The 16,005-nt window shown below is 36.1% G+C and overlaps 1 protein-coding gene across 2 annotated transcripts in view; it reads left to right on the top strand.

The window, feature by feature from the left end:
• eIF2gamma (eukaryotic translation initiation factor 2 subunit gamma) overlaps positions 1-16,005 on the top strand; it is a 281,173-nt gene that overhangs the window by 42,414 nt on the left and 222,754 nt on the right. Inside the window, exon 4 of one of the 2 annotated variants that reach the window (XM_089249936.1) lies at positions 13,184-13,249. The exons of the other annotated variant lie outside the window; for it this stretch is intronic. Coding sequence (XP_089106062.1) covers positions 13,184-13,249 — 66 coding nt within the window. The remainder of the gene's footprint in view (positions 1-13,183; positions 13,250-16,005) is intronic. 2 annotated transcript variants of the gene reach the window in all.

Below are 16,005 nucleotides of genomic sequence, written 5' to 3'. Positions count from 1 at the left end.
TCCATAGTGTTTAAAGGAGTTTAAGACAGTAAATGAAAGAAATTTCTGTATCGATGATACGATTCTAAAATTAATGAGAGAGAATTCCAAAATTAATGAAAGAAAAAATTACAGAATTAATGGAAGAAAAAATTACAGAATTAATGGAAGAAAAAATTACAGAATTAATGGAAGAAAAAATTACAGAATTAATGGAAGAAAAAATTACAGAATTAATGGAAGAAAAAATTACAGAATTAATGGAAGAAAAAATTACAGAATTAATGGAAGAAAAAATTACAGAATTAATGGAAGAAAAAATTACAGAATTAAAGATAAAATTCCAGAATTAATGAAAGACTATTTCAGCATTGATAAGAGAGATAATTCCAAAATTGACGAAAGCAATAATTCCAGAATTGACGAAAGCAATAATTCCAGAATTGACGAAAGCAATAATTCCAGAATTGACGAAAGCAATAATTCCAGAATTGACGATAGCAATTATTCCAGAATTGACGAAAGCAATTATTCCAGAATTGACGAAAGCAATTATTCCAGAATTAACGAAAGAAATTTTTTCAGCATTAATGAAATAAATTCAGAATTAATGAAAGAAATAATTTAATCTTTTTCTGTCTTTAGAAGAGTTCTTTTTTTTTAGTCTTTAAAAAGAAAAGTTAATTGCAATATTTAGCAAATTTAATTTAATTACGAGAATTAAAATAATTTACTCGTAAATTAAATTTTTAATTTAAGAGACTAAGCTACGTTTCAATGAGGAAATTACAGGCACAAACTGTGTTATTCAATGTGTCATATGTTTTGTACGATATATATGTGTATGTGGCCTCCTTTATTCATTAGATGTGAAATAAAGTAGGTAGAAATGTAATCTCTGAAAGTTTTAATCGAAATTAAATATGCGCCTATTCATGTGAAAAATATTAGTTTATAAAAAAAGTCATTGAATTTTTTTTCATTGGAAGAGTACAAACCATGGAAGAGAATATTCTTGGAGAATGAGAATATTCTCCTGGATGTGATAATTGCAGAATAATCAAATATTAATTTTTCTTTTAAATAATTTAAATTTTTCACTAATTTTGTTTATATTGTGAAATATAAATCAGTTTTCATTGCCTGAAACATTTACAACAAAACAATTTTTGGTATAATCACCCCCAATGGCAACTTTTACTTCGAGTTCTCCAGGTCATGATGAGAGGTTTTAAAATTTTGGTTACGGAGATTTTAGAAACCTTTAGATTAAAACCTTAAAAAAATATTTTAAAATTAGATAAATTTTCAGAAATAAGTTCAAAACGAAAGAAATTAAACCAAAGTTGAATTGATAAAGGAAGCTATTATATAATCACCTTCATTCTAAGATACAGAACTGTTGTTTCTTCAATGTGCATACACTTAAATTCTGTATCACTCACATTTCTTTGCAAGTTATGCAATGCAGCCATGTTGGTTTCATTTTCTTGCTTTTAAACTTTAATACTGTGGGCTACAAACTTCAATATTCCCATCTTGACGGGAAGAGAGGCGGACATTCTCCAGAGAATATTCTCTCAAAGGACTATTATAAATTACTTGAGAATAATTATTTTTGATAACAATATTCTCAAGTTATTTATAGAGTTTATTTATTATAGTACATGTTATTACATATATTCTTGATAATACTCTCTGGAAAGATTCCAGTAACTGAAGAATGTTCTCATCGAGGAGAATATTCTCTGGAAGGACTATTATTAATAACTTAAGAATAATTGTTATTATTTTCTATAAGAATATTCCCCAGTAATTTATGAAAGTAGTCCTTCTAGAGAATATTCTCAAGGATATTATATGTAACTATATATACAGTAAAACCTTGATAAGTCGTCACCTCAAGTTATCGAAAAATTATGACGGCTTAAGCAGAGTGACGACTTAAACGGAGTGCCGTCAGTTTTAATGTGTAATGTTGTGAAAATAGTATAAATTTAAAGTAATATGACATTTATTAAAGTATGAATCAAAATAACAATATTAATAAAATTTACGATGCGAAAGAAAAAATAATAGCAATTTTTTGTCTTTATCTCTTATTACTTAAATTATTGTGGTGAAATGCACTGTACACTTTGATTTATACTAGCAATTTTTAATTTAGACTAACAGTGCAACTGTTAGAATAGGTAGCTTTTCTTCATAATAGAAACTCTCTATTGCACACTAAAATTAAATTTGATGTATATGTAAAATTAGTGTTTTAATTCTTCACCAGTAGTTCCTGATACAACTACAAAGTAATCTCGAACACTTTTGACTTTGTGGAGGGGCCCCGGACAGGGAAAAGTAAACAGAAGACCTCAACTTGGGAAAGAATGACTGATTTTTTTCAACAAAGATATTTTGTTTAAATTTCAAGCCCTAAATTAGTAGAGTCCATGCTTTCTATGATAATTTATTATCCGTAGCCGCGTTGCACTTTGACTTTAACTTAATTTGATTCTTCGATTTACATAATTTTTGATCTCCTTGCACAATATGTAATCTTTGACGTATCAATAAATTTTGGTTTTGCCGGAGATACCCTGGTTCTCCCCCCCCCCCCCCCCCCTGGGGGTCGAAGTGCTTACGTTGCTTCTTGCGACAGAGCCTGGGTGTCTTGCAGCTTCTCCAGTGGAGCCCATGCAGAAATGGGATCTAGCTTGAACAGTCCCCCTAAAACATTAGTCGGCAAATGAACTTCTCCAGAGTAACAAAAGTTACTCTGGGGAACTGTTCCGTTTGGGTATATAGGGTTTTATGGTGATTTTTAAGCATATGGCAATGCTGTTAACAAGCTCTTTTTTTAATGGGAGCCAGGGTTGGTAAAAAAACCAAAAAACCGGGTTTTTTTGTTTTAAATAATATTAACATTAAGAACAATGAAATTTCTGAAAAATCATTCAAACTTCTAATAATTAACTGAAATAAAATGTTTATTAATGTAATTAACACTATTCCCATGCTAATTAATCAACCAATTGCCGCTGTGGTGGTCGAGTGGTTATAGTGACGGACTTGCGATGTGAGGATCCGGGTTCGAACCCCACAGTGGTGGTCGGCTGAAGTTGGTTTTCTGTGGTTCCCAACTTCAAGGCGCAAATGCGAGCCGATCTCCCCGTTAAAAAGTCTCGCCACAGAGAGCAACAGTCCTACAACGATAAATCATTCAATCATAACACTTCACTCATAGTTAGAAAAACTAGTGGCAGATGGCAGCACTACACATAACAAGAATTACAGAGAAACAACAAAACTTCACGTCAGGTTTCACTACACGTACACGCACATTCCCGCATGTACCGATGTGTTGGGGGGTTCCGCGTGGGCGGGGTGCATGTGTGGTGTAGTAGTAGGTAGGGCCTCCAAAAAATGGCTCAGGGATCCATGATGTTCTTAAGTCAGCCACCTCATTGGGCAATTTGCCTGTTGTGGCGTTGTATTTGTATTTGTATTACATTTTAACAAAAACCAACTTTTGCAATTTAATTATTTTTTGCTTCACTCAATGGATTACTGTGTATTTGAAAATTCTTTTAATGTTCTTATTAATCATATAATGTATAAAGGTTTTTCTCCAGTTACTTTCAATATACTTATTTAGGAAGCTGTTTTGCAAAAAGTAATAAAAATTAGGTGAATATACTGTATTTAATGAAGCATAAATAATGCAGATTAATTAGCAATGAATTACGATATACAGGGTGATTATAACTAAGGTTCTGATTTCAAAACACTAAAAAAAGAACGATTGTCAGAATGACTTGAAAATTGACATGAATATTCCTGAAAAAATGCAATTTTATTTGATAAAGGGGAAAAAATACTTAAAAATGTAAAATTAATGACATCATCCAACATGTAGGAAATTTGCTCGCAGAATGGAAACGATAGCCAGTCATGGCAGAATGATACTTTAATTATAGCATTTCACGATTTCATACTTCATGGAAACATCACAAAAAATGAAGTAATTGAACAAATAACTACAACTTACTTAAGAAATGTTAAATATGTTGTCCACCGCGTGTTCTGGCTACGAGGTTGAAAGCACAAAAATTCTTATTCAACAACAGAATCGGAGTATGCCATGGTCATAATGTGGATGTGCTTGCAATTCAGCTTTATTAAACCAAACGTGCCCCCCCCCCCCCCCATTAATATTCCTGAGGAACTTCTAACATATAAGGAATGTGCTTGTGCTGAGATTGCAATCTGACCACTGTTTATAACATTCTGAGGTACCCCCACAGCCAGAAGTTGCAAGTGTTAAGGTGCATCCTGTCAAAATGGGTCTTCAGCTGCTGCTTTGCTGGTATTGCAATGTGCATCTTGACAGAAGTTCTATCCACACAGTGATGCTGTGGAAGTGCCGAAATGATGTGGTTGACAAAATAGATTATACTGCTGGCCATGTACAGCATCATCTACTTGCACATTTTGCACTTTTTTTCTTTTGCGAAAGACACTTCCATTGCTTCAAGAGTATCCATGCAAATTTTCAAGTTATTCTGATCACTACTTATTGTATAGTTTTGGAACTTAAATTATAATCACCCTGTATATAGCTGATTATTTTTCATAAATCTGTTACTACTATACAGTAGAACCTTGATTAACTGGGCTTAACAGTGTGTGTGTGAAAGTATAAAAAAAACAACTATTGAATGTCAAGACTGGGAGATATACAGTAGGAGATGTGCACATTTTTCTACACCTAAACGATTTCTAAGTTTTGAATGGACAAATACAAAGTTAGAAAATACTCTTTCAATGGAGGCTGAGCTGGCGGGACTGGACAGCAAAAGCATTGCTAGTTTTATGAGTTCAGATGCAGGCTCAGCTGAAAAAGCATTACATTTAGAAAGTCCTTTCCACCAAATCACAGGGTTTGTCATTCTTCCTGCTGCACTGAAATAAGAAGGTGGAAAAGGAGTTTCTTATGCTTCATATGAAATTAGCAATGGCAGACAACCGTTAATTTTCTTTGTTGCCCATGTGCGAGCCAAATCACTTTGCACATCAGTCAGTCCTTCACCTTTATATTTTGGGTGCAAATTATATGCCAAATAATGAAATGGTCTCAGACTCTGGTCCATCCTGTTTTGTATCTTTTCAATATGAGGCTGAAGAGCACTTTCTTTGAGAAGGCTTAGCCAAACACGGCATGAGTCAGCTATTGTAGCTGTATCTATTTGAAGAATATCCAATGCAACACTTATTGGCTTGAGTTGGAATGAAAGATCTTTACACTGTTTGCATAAATTATAATTGTTGATTAAAATAACAATTCCTTTGTCAATGCCATTTTCATGATCTATTTTCTGAAAAAATGGCCTTTTGTGTAAAAATGTTTCAAGACAAGTAAGTGTACTCTTCCATTGAGTATCACCAGGTAATTAGGGATTTTATTGACCCCATATGTTCATTAAGCCATCCCGAAGGCAAATGATGGTTTCTAAAGTATTTTTGTATTTTAACCACCTGTTTGAGTACAGCTTCAGGTGTTAGATCTTGTCAGAGTAAGTTGAGCCAATGAGAAGAGCACCCATATGCTATTAAATTTTGGTCAATCTCATTAAGCAAAAGTTGCCTGGCTTTCTCCATTACTTTCGCATTATCAGTTACAACTGCCTTTACTTCACAAGAATATTTATCGTGGGCCAAACATATGGAATTGTCAATTATTTGCATATGGTAATCTGCATTTTTCATAATAGCACCACACTCAACAGTTTCAAGAAAATAGGATTTACCTTCAGAATATATACATGTAGCTATGACTGGATCGTTATGAATATTGCTCCATCCATCTTCAATTAAAGTTACAGCTTTTCCACTGAGATTGTCTTTTGCAGTTTTCTCAACCTCTCTTGTAACTTCATCCAGCAATGACTGAGCCAAAGCTTTTCTACTTGGGGTATTATAACCAGATCGCAAAGCAGAAACTAGATCTTTGAAACTTGAATGTTCAACAACACTGTATGGAATATTATTGGCATAAAAAAACTTTGCCACTAATAAATCAATTTTTTTAGTTGTAGCAGAATTTGATTTCACAATGAAGTCATCAATTTTTTGCTTCTTTTTTTGAGTGAAAATTTCAGGTTCTGTTGATTCCAACAAAATAATAGGCTGTGAAGCAGTGGACTCTGTAGATGTTGATGTAGTTGCTTTTTGTACAATACAATACAATACAAATACAATGCCACAACAGGCAAATTGCCCAACGAGGTGGCTGACTTAAGAACATCATGGATCCCCGAGAGGTATGTGTTCATCAGGTATGTGTTCAACATCATTGCCCCTTCCAATACACTAAGCTATATGGCTCTTCATCCTGTCCACACGATTACATCGCATAACTCCACAATTAATGCATTTTGCATATATCTTTCCATTTTTCTCTACTTTATCAAAATTTTGCCAGGCTATATGCTGTGGCCTTCCACCACGATTCATTATATTTTAAACTAATAATAGACTAAATATTTATGATTTCTTAGAAATTGGTTTCACTAAACATAAAAAAATATCAAATGAAATTTCTGAAATTGGTTTCCATATTAATCCTCACTACTTTACAATTCAAACAATAAATAGCAAAGTTGGACTTTTCTCTAGTACACTGGTCTTTGTCCTCTAAGGGCAGCTGGTGTCTTTATTGGATTATAAGACCATCTGCCCCTAGCATGATAATGCAGTCACTACTGTTGCTGCTTCTTGGTAAAGGAAAAAGAAAAACAAAAGCCTGTGAGATAATACACCACTACATTTAGATCTGTGATGCAATCCCCATTCATGAATTTTCTAAAAATAGAACGTCAGAATGCATAGCCCAAGGTTAGAAAATGTGGTAAGAATTAGCAATTTTGATATTGTAATATAACTTAAGTAACTAAGATACTTTATATAAAAAATATGTATATTCAGGCTACTTTTATAAGGTCTCTTTGAAGGGAAAAAAAACACTTATCATTTAAAAATATACCACCAAATGTAACCCAAGAATAGAAACTGTGGTAACAATGAAAAATTTGACTAATAATGAACTAATTAATTTTTCAGGGGAAAAATTATTTTAGGATAATTTAGTATTTTGATTGCTGGATATATATATTCTAATGTTATGTACAATAAGAATATTGTTTTAAATATCTGGGATTGTCTAGATAATATAATAACAGAAATCAACATTATATATAGCAAGCATGAAAGAACTTTTTAAACGTATCTGTTGTAAAAAAAAAAAGTAGAGCAGAGGTTGATATGCAAATATATATATATTCATATATAAATAAACAGTTGAAGAAATTTTAGAAGGTTGAAACTATCTTGAATACATTACATATCCTTCCGTAGTTTTATGCTATGCTCTACTCAAATTCTATATTTTACAATGTAATAATGTATGTAATTGTCCAAAATAATTATGTAGGGGGGGGGGGAGATTATTTTAAAATCACACATTATGTATTGCAGCATAGTCACTTTAAGCATTACATGCAATCAATGTGCGTATTTTCAATGGGAATTTATATGTTGAAAAGCAGTATTTGAGGTTTTTGATGGAGGGTTTTTGACGTGACAGTTTAAACCGTCAAAAACTGACATGCGTCAAAAACCTGCCAACCCTGCCTACAACATTACAAATATTCAATCATTACACTTCACTCGTAATTTGAAGTATAGATGGCAGCACTGAAATATCAGACACAACGCTAGCTACATACTCAGACTGTTAGGTGCACTCACTTTGTTCCAGACTCTGCCACGAAAGCTGGGCTGGAAGAGATCTTGGCAACGGGATAAGTCGAGTGGCGGGGATTCCAAGTGGCGCTTTGGTGTGTTTGCTAATTTAAGATTTTTGGCATGCAAGACAAGTCTTACACCATTCTGCTCAGTCTTTTTTCATATCTTTCCAAACAAAACGACTGCAGAGCAAGTTTTCAGTAGCTCGTTTGCCAGGATGATTCAAGTTGTGCACAGTGCTGAATGCTTCAAGTCTGAATGGTTCAGGAATGTAGGGTCTAACCTTTCCAGTTGAAATGCCGCATAAAATTTCAATTTTGCTGTTGATCAGCATGGGTTTGAACTCTAAGGTGGTAGAAGTGTGAAGTTGTTTCAACTCTTCATCGTCCCTTTTGAGCTTTGGCAATTTCTTTATAATCAAGAGAAGAAGGAAATTTGATCGAACTGATACGGGAAAAAGCATCAGCAACAACATTTTCAACACCAGATATATGACGAATATTCGGTGGAGTACTGCAATAATCCAAATATCTGCCTGGCTGAGTTGTTCTTACTGATGTGATTGAAGGCATAGGACAATGGTTTATGGTCATTAAAATTTATAAAGTGACATCCTTCTAATAGGTGTAGAAAATGCTTTATAGTAGCGTATATGGCTAATAGTTCTCTGTCGAAAGCACTTTAGTTCTGCTCAGATTTTGACAATTTACACGAGAAAAATGCGATGGGTTGCCAGTCACTTTCAACTCGTTGTTGTAGGGCACCTCCAATCGCATAGTCAGATCCATTGACCATCAGTGCCAACACAGAATTTTGCTGTGGATATGACAAAAGGGTTATATTAGCCAAATCAGTCTTGCAATTTTCAAAGACGATTTGGGATTCTTCAGTCCATTAGATGAGACGTTTATCGTGCCTTTTGCTATCTTTAAGATACGCGTTGAGTAAAATTTGCTTTTTCGCACTGTTTGGAATAAAGCGTCTGTAAAAATTAAGCATCCCAAGACATCGGCGCAGCTCTTGAATGGTCTGGGGTTGTGGATAGTTCAGGATAGCTTCAACTCTTTTTTCCAATGGGTTGATACGTGCTCACTGAGAATTCAGAGAATTTCTCAGATGCATCTTACGTAAACGAGGAGTTTCTCTGGAGACGTCGAAGGGATAAGTACATCATCCAAGTAAGGAAAACAAAAGTCATATTTCTGAAGTACAGAGTTCATGAATCTTTGTAGTGTTTGACCAGCATTGCACAAACCGAAAGGCATGTAAAGAAACTCGTATAGTCTGAATGAAGTTATGACTGCCATCTTCTCAATATGTGCTGGCTGTACCAGAACCTGGTAGTATGCTTTAACCAAGTCAAGGGTACTGAATATTGTTTTACCGGTGAGAAAATTGGCAAAGTCATGCATGTGTGGAATTGGGTAGCGGTCGGGTTTCGTTCTCGCATTTAACATGTGATAGTCCCCGCAACAACAAAATCTCCCATCTGCTTTCGCAACCATATGCAAAGAGCTGGCCCAATTGCTTTTGGTGGGCAGACACCAACCTTGACTTTCCATGTAAGCGAATTCACGTTTAGCGATAATAAGTTTGTCCTTTGCCAAACGTATGACCTTGGCAAATACAGGAGGGGTCTCGATAAAATGAGTAATGTTATGTTTAATTGACTTGGTTGAGAAATTTATCTTAATCAGTTCTGGAAATTTGGATAACAGCTTATGATAACCAGTAGTATCATGCATAGCAAATGTCACACCAGTGGAGGGTACTTCTGCCCTGAATCCGGATATGGACATTTTTGAATCTAGTGAAACTAATCTATATTTGTTCATGTCAACCAAAAAGCTGTATTGACTAAGAAAATCAGCGCCTAGGATTGGCTTACTGATTGAGGCCACAACAAATTTCCAAACAAAATTCTTATGCAAGCCAAAGTCCAAGTCCCCAAAGCAGAATGTTTAGTACTGTTCTGCGGCGAGATATCAGCTTACAAAATGTTCTGTGGTAAAAATCCCCATACATGTAATAGTGCATTTTTGCACTTTTTCTTAAAATTCTTCCAAATTGTTCTGCAGTAGCACTAATTGTTCTGCGACGTATGTCGCAGATTTTGGCACATTCTGCTTTGGGGGTCCAAGTTAAGTATCTTAGTACCAAATGTCGGAATCTGAGTGCCATTAGCAGCAGTTAACTGAAAGGAATTGGTTTTGTTTGATAATTTAGATTTTTCAGCGGGTAACACAGATACCGATGCTCCAGTATCAACAAGGAGGGCGCGGTAGCCCAGGTCGATAAGATACTCGCCTAAAGTACCAAAGGATGTTAAGTGGTTCTAGGTGTCGCGAGTTTCTTGTCAGAAAACTTTCCTGACACAGTTGTACAGCAAAAACGCCGACCTGACCGCAGCAAAAAATTGCTGCCGCAGGGAGTCTCCCATCGATGGGTTAGCGCACCCACCTCTCGATGAGTATAAAAAACAAGCCTGCCGTTCGGAATCGGCAATAAATTTTAGGTCCCTGTCTAATTAGCCCTCGTGTGCAGAAAATGACCGTGGTACTAGGATATTTGAGATTTTGTCCTGCTGAGAGAGATCGGCGAGACCTGGATCGCGAACGATAACAAAAACGCCATCTATGAGGTCTAGTTTCTAATCTAGATAGGCAAGTGCAGATCTCATCCAATCGATTGGACACGGCTGGACTGAACTGACTTCCGTGGGCTTGGTAATGTCCAATATACCATCTGCCATCTCCGCAAGCTTTGGCAAGTCGTCAGTGCTTACGGCCAATATCTGCTGAACAGCTACTGGCAATTGTTTCAACCACAAGGTTTCCAAAATTTTATCATCAAAATGCTTGCCAGCTAAATTGCACATCTCCAATAGCAAGTGTGACAGGCGCTTGTCACCCAAAATTAGGCCTTGCAAAAGAACCTTTAACCTAAAAGATTCGGAATCGGCATATTGATATATCAACCGCTATTCCAGGGTATCATAGTTATTTTTAGCTGGTGGATTCATTAAGATATCCAAAATGACAGAGAGCTCCTGCTGATCTAAATGAGTAATTACATAGTTTAATTTCGTCGAGTCAGTGCTAATTTTGGAGAGCGAAAATTGTGATTCTATCTGTTTGAACCACAATTCCGGGTGATTTCCCAAGAAGGCGTTTTTATCGCGACTGGGTTGATTTCCATCTATTCGGATTGAGCTGTTGACATCGTGGTGCTGGCAACACAAATGAAGAAAAGTTCAAAAAGAGCCTACCGTATTCTTGACAACATCTTCAGAAGGTGAGATGACAGCATCTGTTTTCATCGGAAACCGTAAAATGCTAGTAGCCCAAAATGCAAGTTCACGGTCCTAGCACAAACAACGTGGTCGAGAAAAGGAAACAGCAACTTGCATCTCACATGTTCAAGAAAAGGTCACCACTGTAACGCGTTGGAGGCGCAACGTCGTTTGGTAGGAGAGCTGACAAGTTGAATGCAACGGTTCTTAATTATTTACATGTTTTATTTACAATTTATATAACCTTTACAAACTGAACAGTAAGAGCGTGTGGCAGGCAGTAAACATAGTTGGAAAAGGGTTGCTACATATGCGTATCAACAATTACACTTTTATTTTCAAAATGAGTGCAGAGAATAACGAATCAAAGCTGTCCTCAATGTTTTGAACATGTCTTCACCTTTTAAAGCAGCTTGTAAATAATAGTTTTTGTGTATCAGAAAGGTTATTTTTGATGATCAGAGAATTGAACTGATCTTTAAACACTCCACTCTTCATATTTATGACTAAATATGAAGCAAGTGTAGCAAGGGAATTTCCGGCAACTTTAAATTTGGTTCCCAACTTCGAGGTGCAAATACAAACTGAACTCCCCATTAAAAAGTCTCGTCACAGATATGAACAGACCTACAAAAATAAATTATTCAATCATTACACTTCACTAATACTTAGGAAAACTGGTGGCAGATGGCAGCATTAACATAACAAGCATTACACAGAAATAAACTTCATGTCAGTTTTACTACACGTACACGCACATTCCAACATGTATCAATTCGTTAGAGGTTCCGCAGAGGAATATGGACTAGTTGCATGTGTGGCTTAGTAGTAGTGGTAGCTTTACGTTAAGCAGTAGTTTCAATTTTACTTCACCAATACTCACCCGATTCAAACTGATTTTGATACCTAGTTTTTCTTCAGTTTCACAAAGCTCCACATTTAGCACTTCAAATTTGTCATCTTTTAACACTTCATATTTCAATTTCAAGTCTTCAAAATTGTTTTGTCATTTTTTTTTCTTCATTTAATTACTACCTTACTGACACTTCCATTATCTGACAAGAATTTATCAAGTCTGGTGATTTGGGCCTTGACGCTGCCTTTACGTTGAGAACACAGTTAAATTTGTCATGGTGTGAATCAAAATATGAAATTAGTGAGGTTTTTTTTTTTATTTATTATTAAGTGCGTTTCTTGTAATGCCTTGTACAGAATTTGAGTATCCAAATTGTTTTTCACCAATCGACTCTCAATCCATAGTTTCACTAGTGCTCCAGCTCATTACCATTAATTCAAATACAAATACAACGCCACAACAGGCAAACTGCCCAACGAGGTGGCTGACCCAAGAACATCGTGGATCCCCGAGCCCCTACCAACTACTGCTACACCGCACATGCACCCCCCCCCCCCCCGCGGAACCCCCCATCGAATCGGTACATGCGGGAATGTGCGTGTACGTGTAGTGCAACCTGACGTAGTTTGTTTCTGTGTAATGCTTGTTATGTGTAGTGCTGTAATCTGCCCCCAGTTTTACAAACTATGAGTGAAGTGTTATGGTTGAATGATTTACCGTTGTAGGACTGTTGCTCTCTGTGGCGAGACTTCAATCACACACTGTTTTAAAACTCGACATTTAATTCTATAAGAAGGGTGATTTTCAATAATGTGGTGATAAAACGCAGGGGATATTACACTGCACAACCTAAACCTACCAAAAACATTCAGAGTTGTCAACATACACTTTTCTCCAAAGAGGAACAATAAAAATAAAAAGACAAGGGAAAGAAAAGCAACAGTGGGCATCAATTCCATCTTGTGTCAGGAGCAGGAGATTAAAAGCTCGGCATTTCCAATATGTAAGAGTGAAAAACAATCTGACTTACAGTATATTATGGCTATGTATTGATGTACATGTTATGTGTATCATTTTTAAATGTTGGTCATTTGTTCTAGGATGTTATATCCACATATCCTGAAAAAAATGACTCCTTGTTCATTTTTTGTTTGAATAGTATTTGTGGTCTCTATCTCTCTCAATCTGCAAAGCAGTAGGTCTTCACCTGTTTTAGAGCTATTTTGATTTTTTTTTTTATATTGATCTTTCTGTAATAGACAGTACGTTTCAAGAATGAGCTGGAAAGAAACATTACAATAAAGCTTGGATATGCAAATGCAAAGGTGAGTCAATTAAAAAAAAAATTATACCAAAGCAATTTTAATAAATTTATCAAAAAATCTTCTATTGAATCAAAACTAAATTAGGTTTTTTTGTCTTATTTGCATACCTTGGTGTGCAACCTATATCTCCTGTAGTTTCTTGATCTATAAACTAAGGCTGTTGTTAAATTGATTTGGTCACTTAATCAGTTAGTTGTCAATCACAGGTTATAACGGTCAGGGAAATTTAAGTAATTATAAGTGGTGCCCGAGATATTTGCTCTCGTGGGCAGAGTAGTCAAGAGTGTTTGAGAAGAAAGGGTGTCATGGCATCCGCGCTGTGCTGTTGTATTGTAGGTGCTGTTATTTCTCTGATGTGATTTTCTGTTTTGCTTAAACATGGTTCGTACGGTCCTTGAAAACCTTGAAAAGTCCTTGAAAAAAAAAGTTCATTTTCAAGGCCTTGAAAGTACTTGAAAATCCATAAGAGTCCTTCAAAAAGAGATTTTTTTAAGAATTCTGTGAGAGTCCTTAAAAAATTTGTTTTTTCTGAAATAGTTTTCGCCAGTTTTTTTTTTTTACTCCGTCAGTGACTTCCTTTAAAAAAGTGCAAAGCAAAGGGAAAAAGCCTTAGCAGCCAATAACCCTGGATAATTGGATTTAAAGCACGTTTTTTCCCATTATTCTTAAGCCGGGTTTTCGTAGGAGCAGGTTTTCTGTGCCGCGTGCAAAGTGAATCGCCCAGCGTGACACGGCGTCCACTCACCAATAATACAAGTTCAACTGTTTTCCTAGAGAGCGCAACAAGCCGCATGTCAGTGTTTATGTCGGGTGTGATTGGCCGACTGCTTCTGGAGGAGTCAAATGCGTTGTGCACCACTCGTTTTACTGATCTTCTCTTCATCTTTGTTTTCTTTCACTTCCCTTCATCGAGCTCGATGCTTCCCTTCAAACAGGAGTATGCAAATGACAGAGTAGCTGATGCGCCACGGTAGAAATACACAAACGCGTAGTGTGATTATGTAACACGTTTCTGTCGACGCGAAATGATCCAGTTCGGTTCATGCGGTGCCAAAAACCTATGTTGGAATGTTTTTTCCCTTTTTATTCTCTGTGCACGTAGAACCGCTGGGCCTGACGCAATATGTAAATCGCGGGCGGCGTGCTCTCACCCTCACGGGAGCTCGGCTTTATACTGTAGGCTGGGTTTTTTCCGCGTGTATGTCGGGATTGTTTTTTTTCTCCCTGAGATTGCTGGTTGTTATTTGTCGGCCGTTTTATTTATTTATTTTTTTTTTATGATTGTAAATGATCTTGTTTCTTTTCCTTGCAACTTTTATGGAATAAAAGCTGGAGTTCTTGAAATGAACTTCCGATCGTTGTTTTTTTTTCTTCAGCTCAGTCGGCACGCTCTGGCCCCCAACAACCCACTTCCAGGAAAACCCGGCTTTATGGTAGCATGTATCCTGTGATCATATGTAGACATATTTGGAGTTGTTGGAAGTCATTAAACTTTTGTACTAAGTATTTTTTCTGGAGGACTTGAGAAATCAATATCTTAGAAAAAAAAAGTTTCCTAATTTTTGCCGAAATAATTTCAACCTTTCGGTCCGTAAGCGAGTGAAGCTTCCCCTGATTACTGTCAATCATAGGTGGAGATTGACTTGGAAGTCTGGGGGGGGGGGCCACGATGATGATGTCAATTCATATATGCATTAGATTAGTCAACCTCACCTTTCACGCTAGGGCCCCCCCCCCCCTTACCGTATCTCCGCCCATGCTGTCAACAAAATATTTATTTAGGAGTGATGTGAAGCGCTTGTACAAGGTTCTTTAAAGAAAGAAAACAAAAAATGAGTAGCAAGTGTGTGTACTTTTAATTACTTGTGGCTGAAAAATCCCTTCTATCAAGATTGGTTGCTGAGTGTGCCAGACAAAAATGCCGCCAAATGCAAGCTGTGCTTCAATGGGTGAATCGGCGCTGAAATCCATTGAGCTTATATTACTGGAGGGAGTATGACGCAGGGCCATAACTAGGATTTTTGTATTGTCGTGCCGTCCCCACCAATTCAGAATTCGATAATTTTATAACGGTGTTCACCTAAAAATTGCCACCCGGGGCAGTTGCCCCCCCCCCCCCCCTGCGTCCTGTAGTAGAACTCCTTAATACACGTTGATGTCATCTTACCCTGTAGTACCGGTGCTGGTATGTCAGTGGCCTACATCATTCCTTGGAAGATCACGTGACGCGTTGAATGTCAGCGCATCTCCGTTATTTTCTAATGGCATCCATAGTTCTTTGTTTCTATTGTTTAAAACAATAAATGAAAGAAATCATTTCAGTATCGATGATATGATTCCAAAATTAATGAGAGATAATTCCAAAATTAATGAGAGAATTCCAAAATTAATGAGAGATAATTCCAAAATTAATGAAAGAGATAGTTCCAGAATTAAAGAAAAATTACAGAATTAATGAGAGAGAATTCCAAAATTAATGAAAGACAACTTCAGCATTGATAAGAGATAATTCCAAAATTGATAAAGCAATAATTCCAGAATTAATGAAATAATTTTAGAATCAATAAAAGAAAGAATTTCAGCATTAGCGAAAGAAACAAATCCAGAATTGATGAAAGAAATAATTTTTCATTTTCTATCTTTAGAAGAGTTCTTTTTTTTAGTCTTTAAAAGAAAATTAATTGCAATATAGACTAACTATGCAGACTAAACTAAGTTTCAATGGGGAAATTGACAGGCACGAACTGTGTTATTCA

The sequence above is a fragment of the Pholcus phalangioides genome, unplaced genomic scaffold, assembly GCF_987345545.1.
Source record: "Pholcus phalangioides strain wild (caught in Gottingen) unplaced genomic scaffold, Ppha-v1.0 ptg000022l_1, whole genome shotgun sequence".
Lineage (NCBI taxonomy): Eukaryota > Metazoa > Arthropoda > Arachnida > Araneae > Pholcidae > Pholcus > Pholcus phalangioides.
The sequence above is the reverse complement of the archived record's forward strand: the minus strand, read 5'-3'. Positions and strand labels throughout refer to the sequence as shown.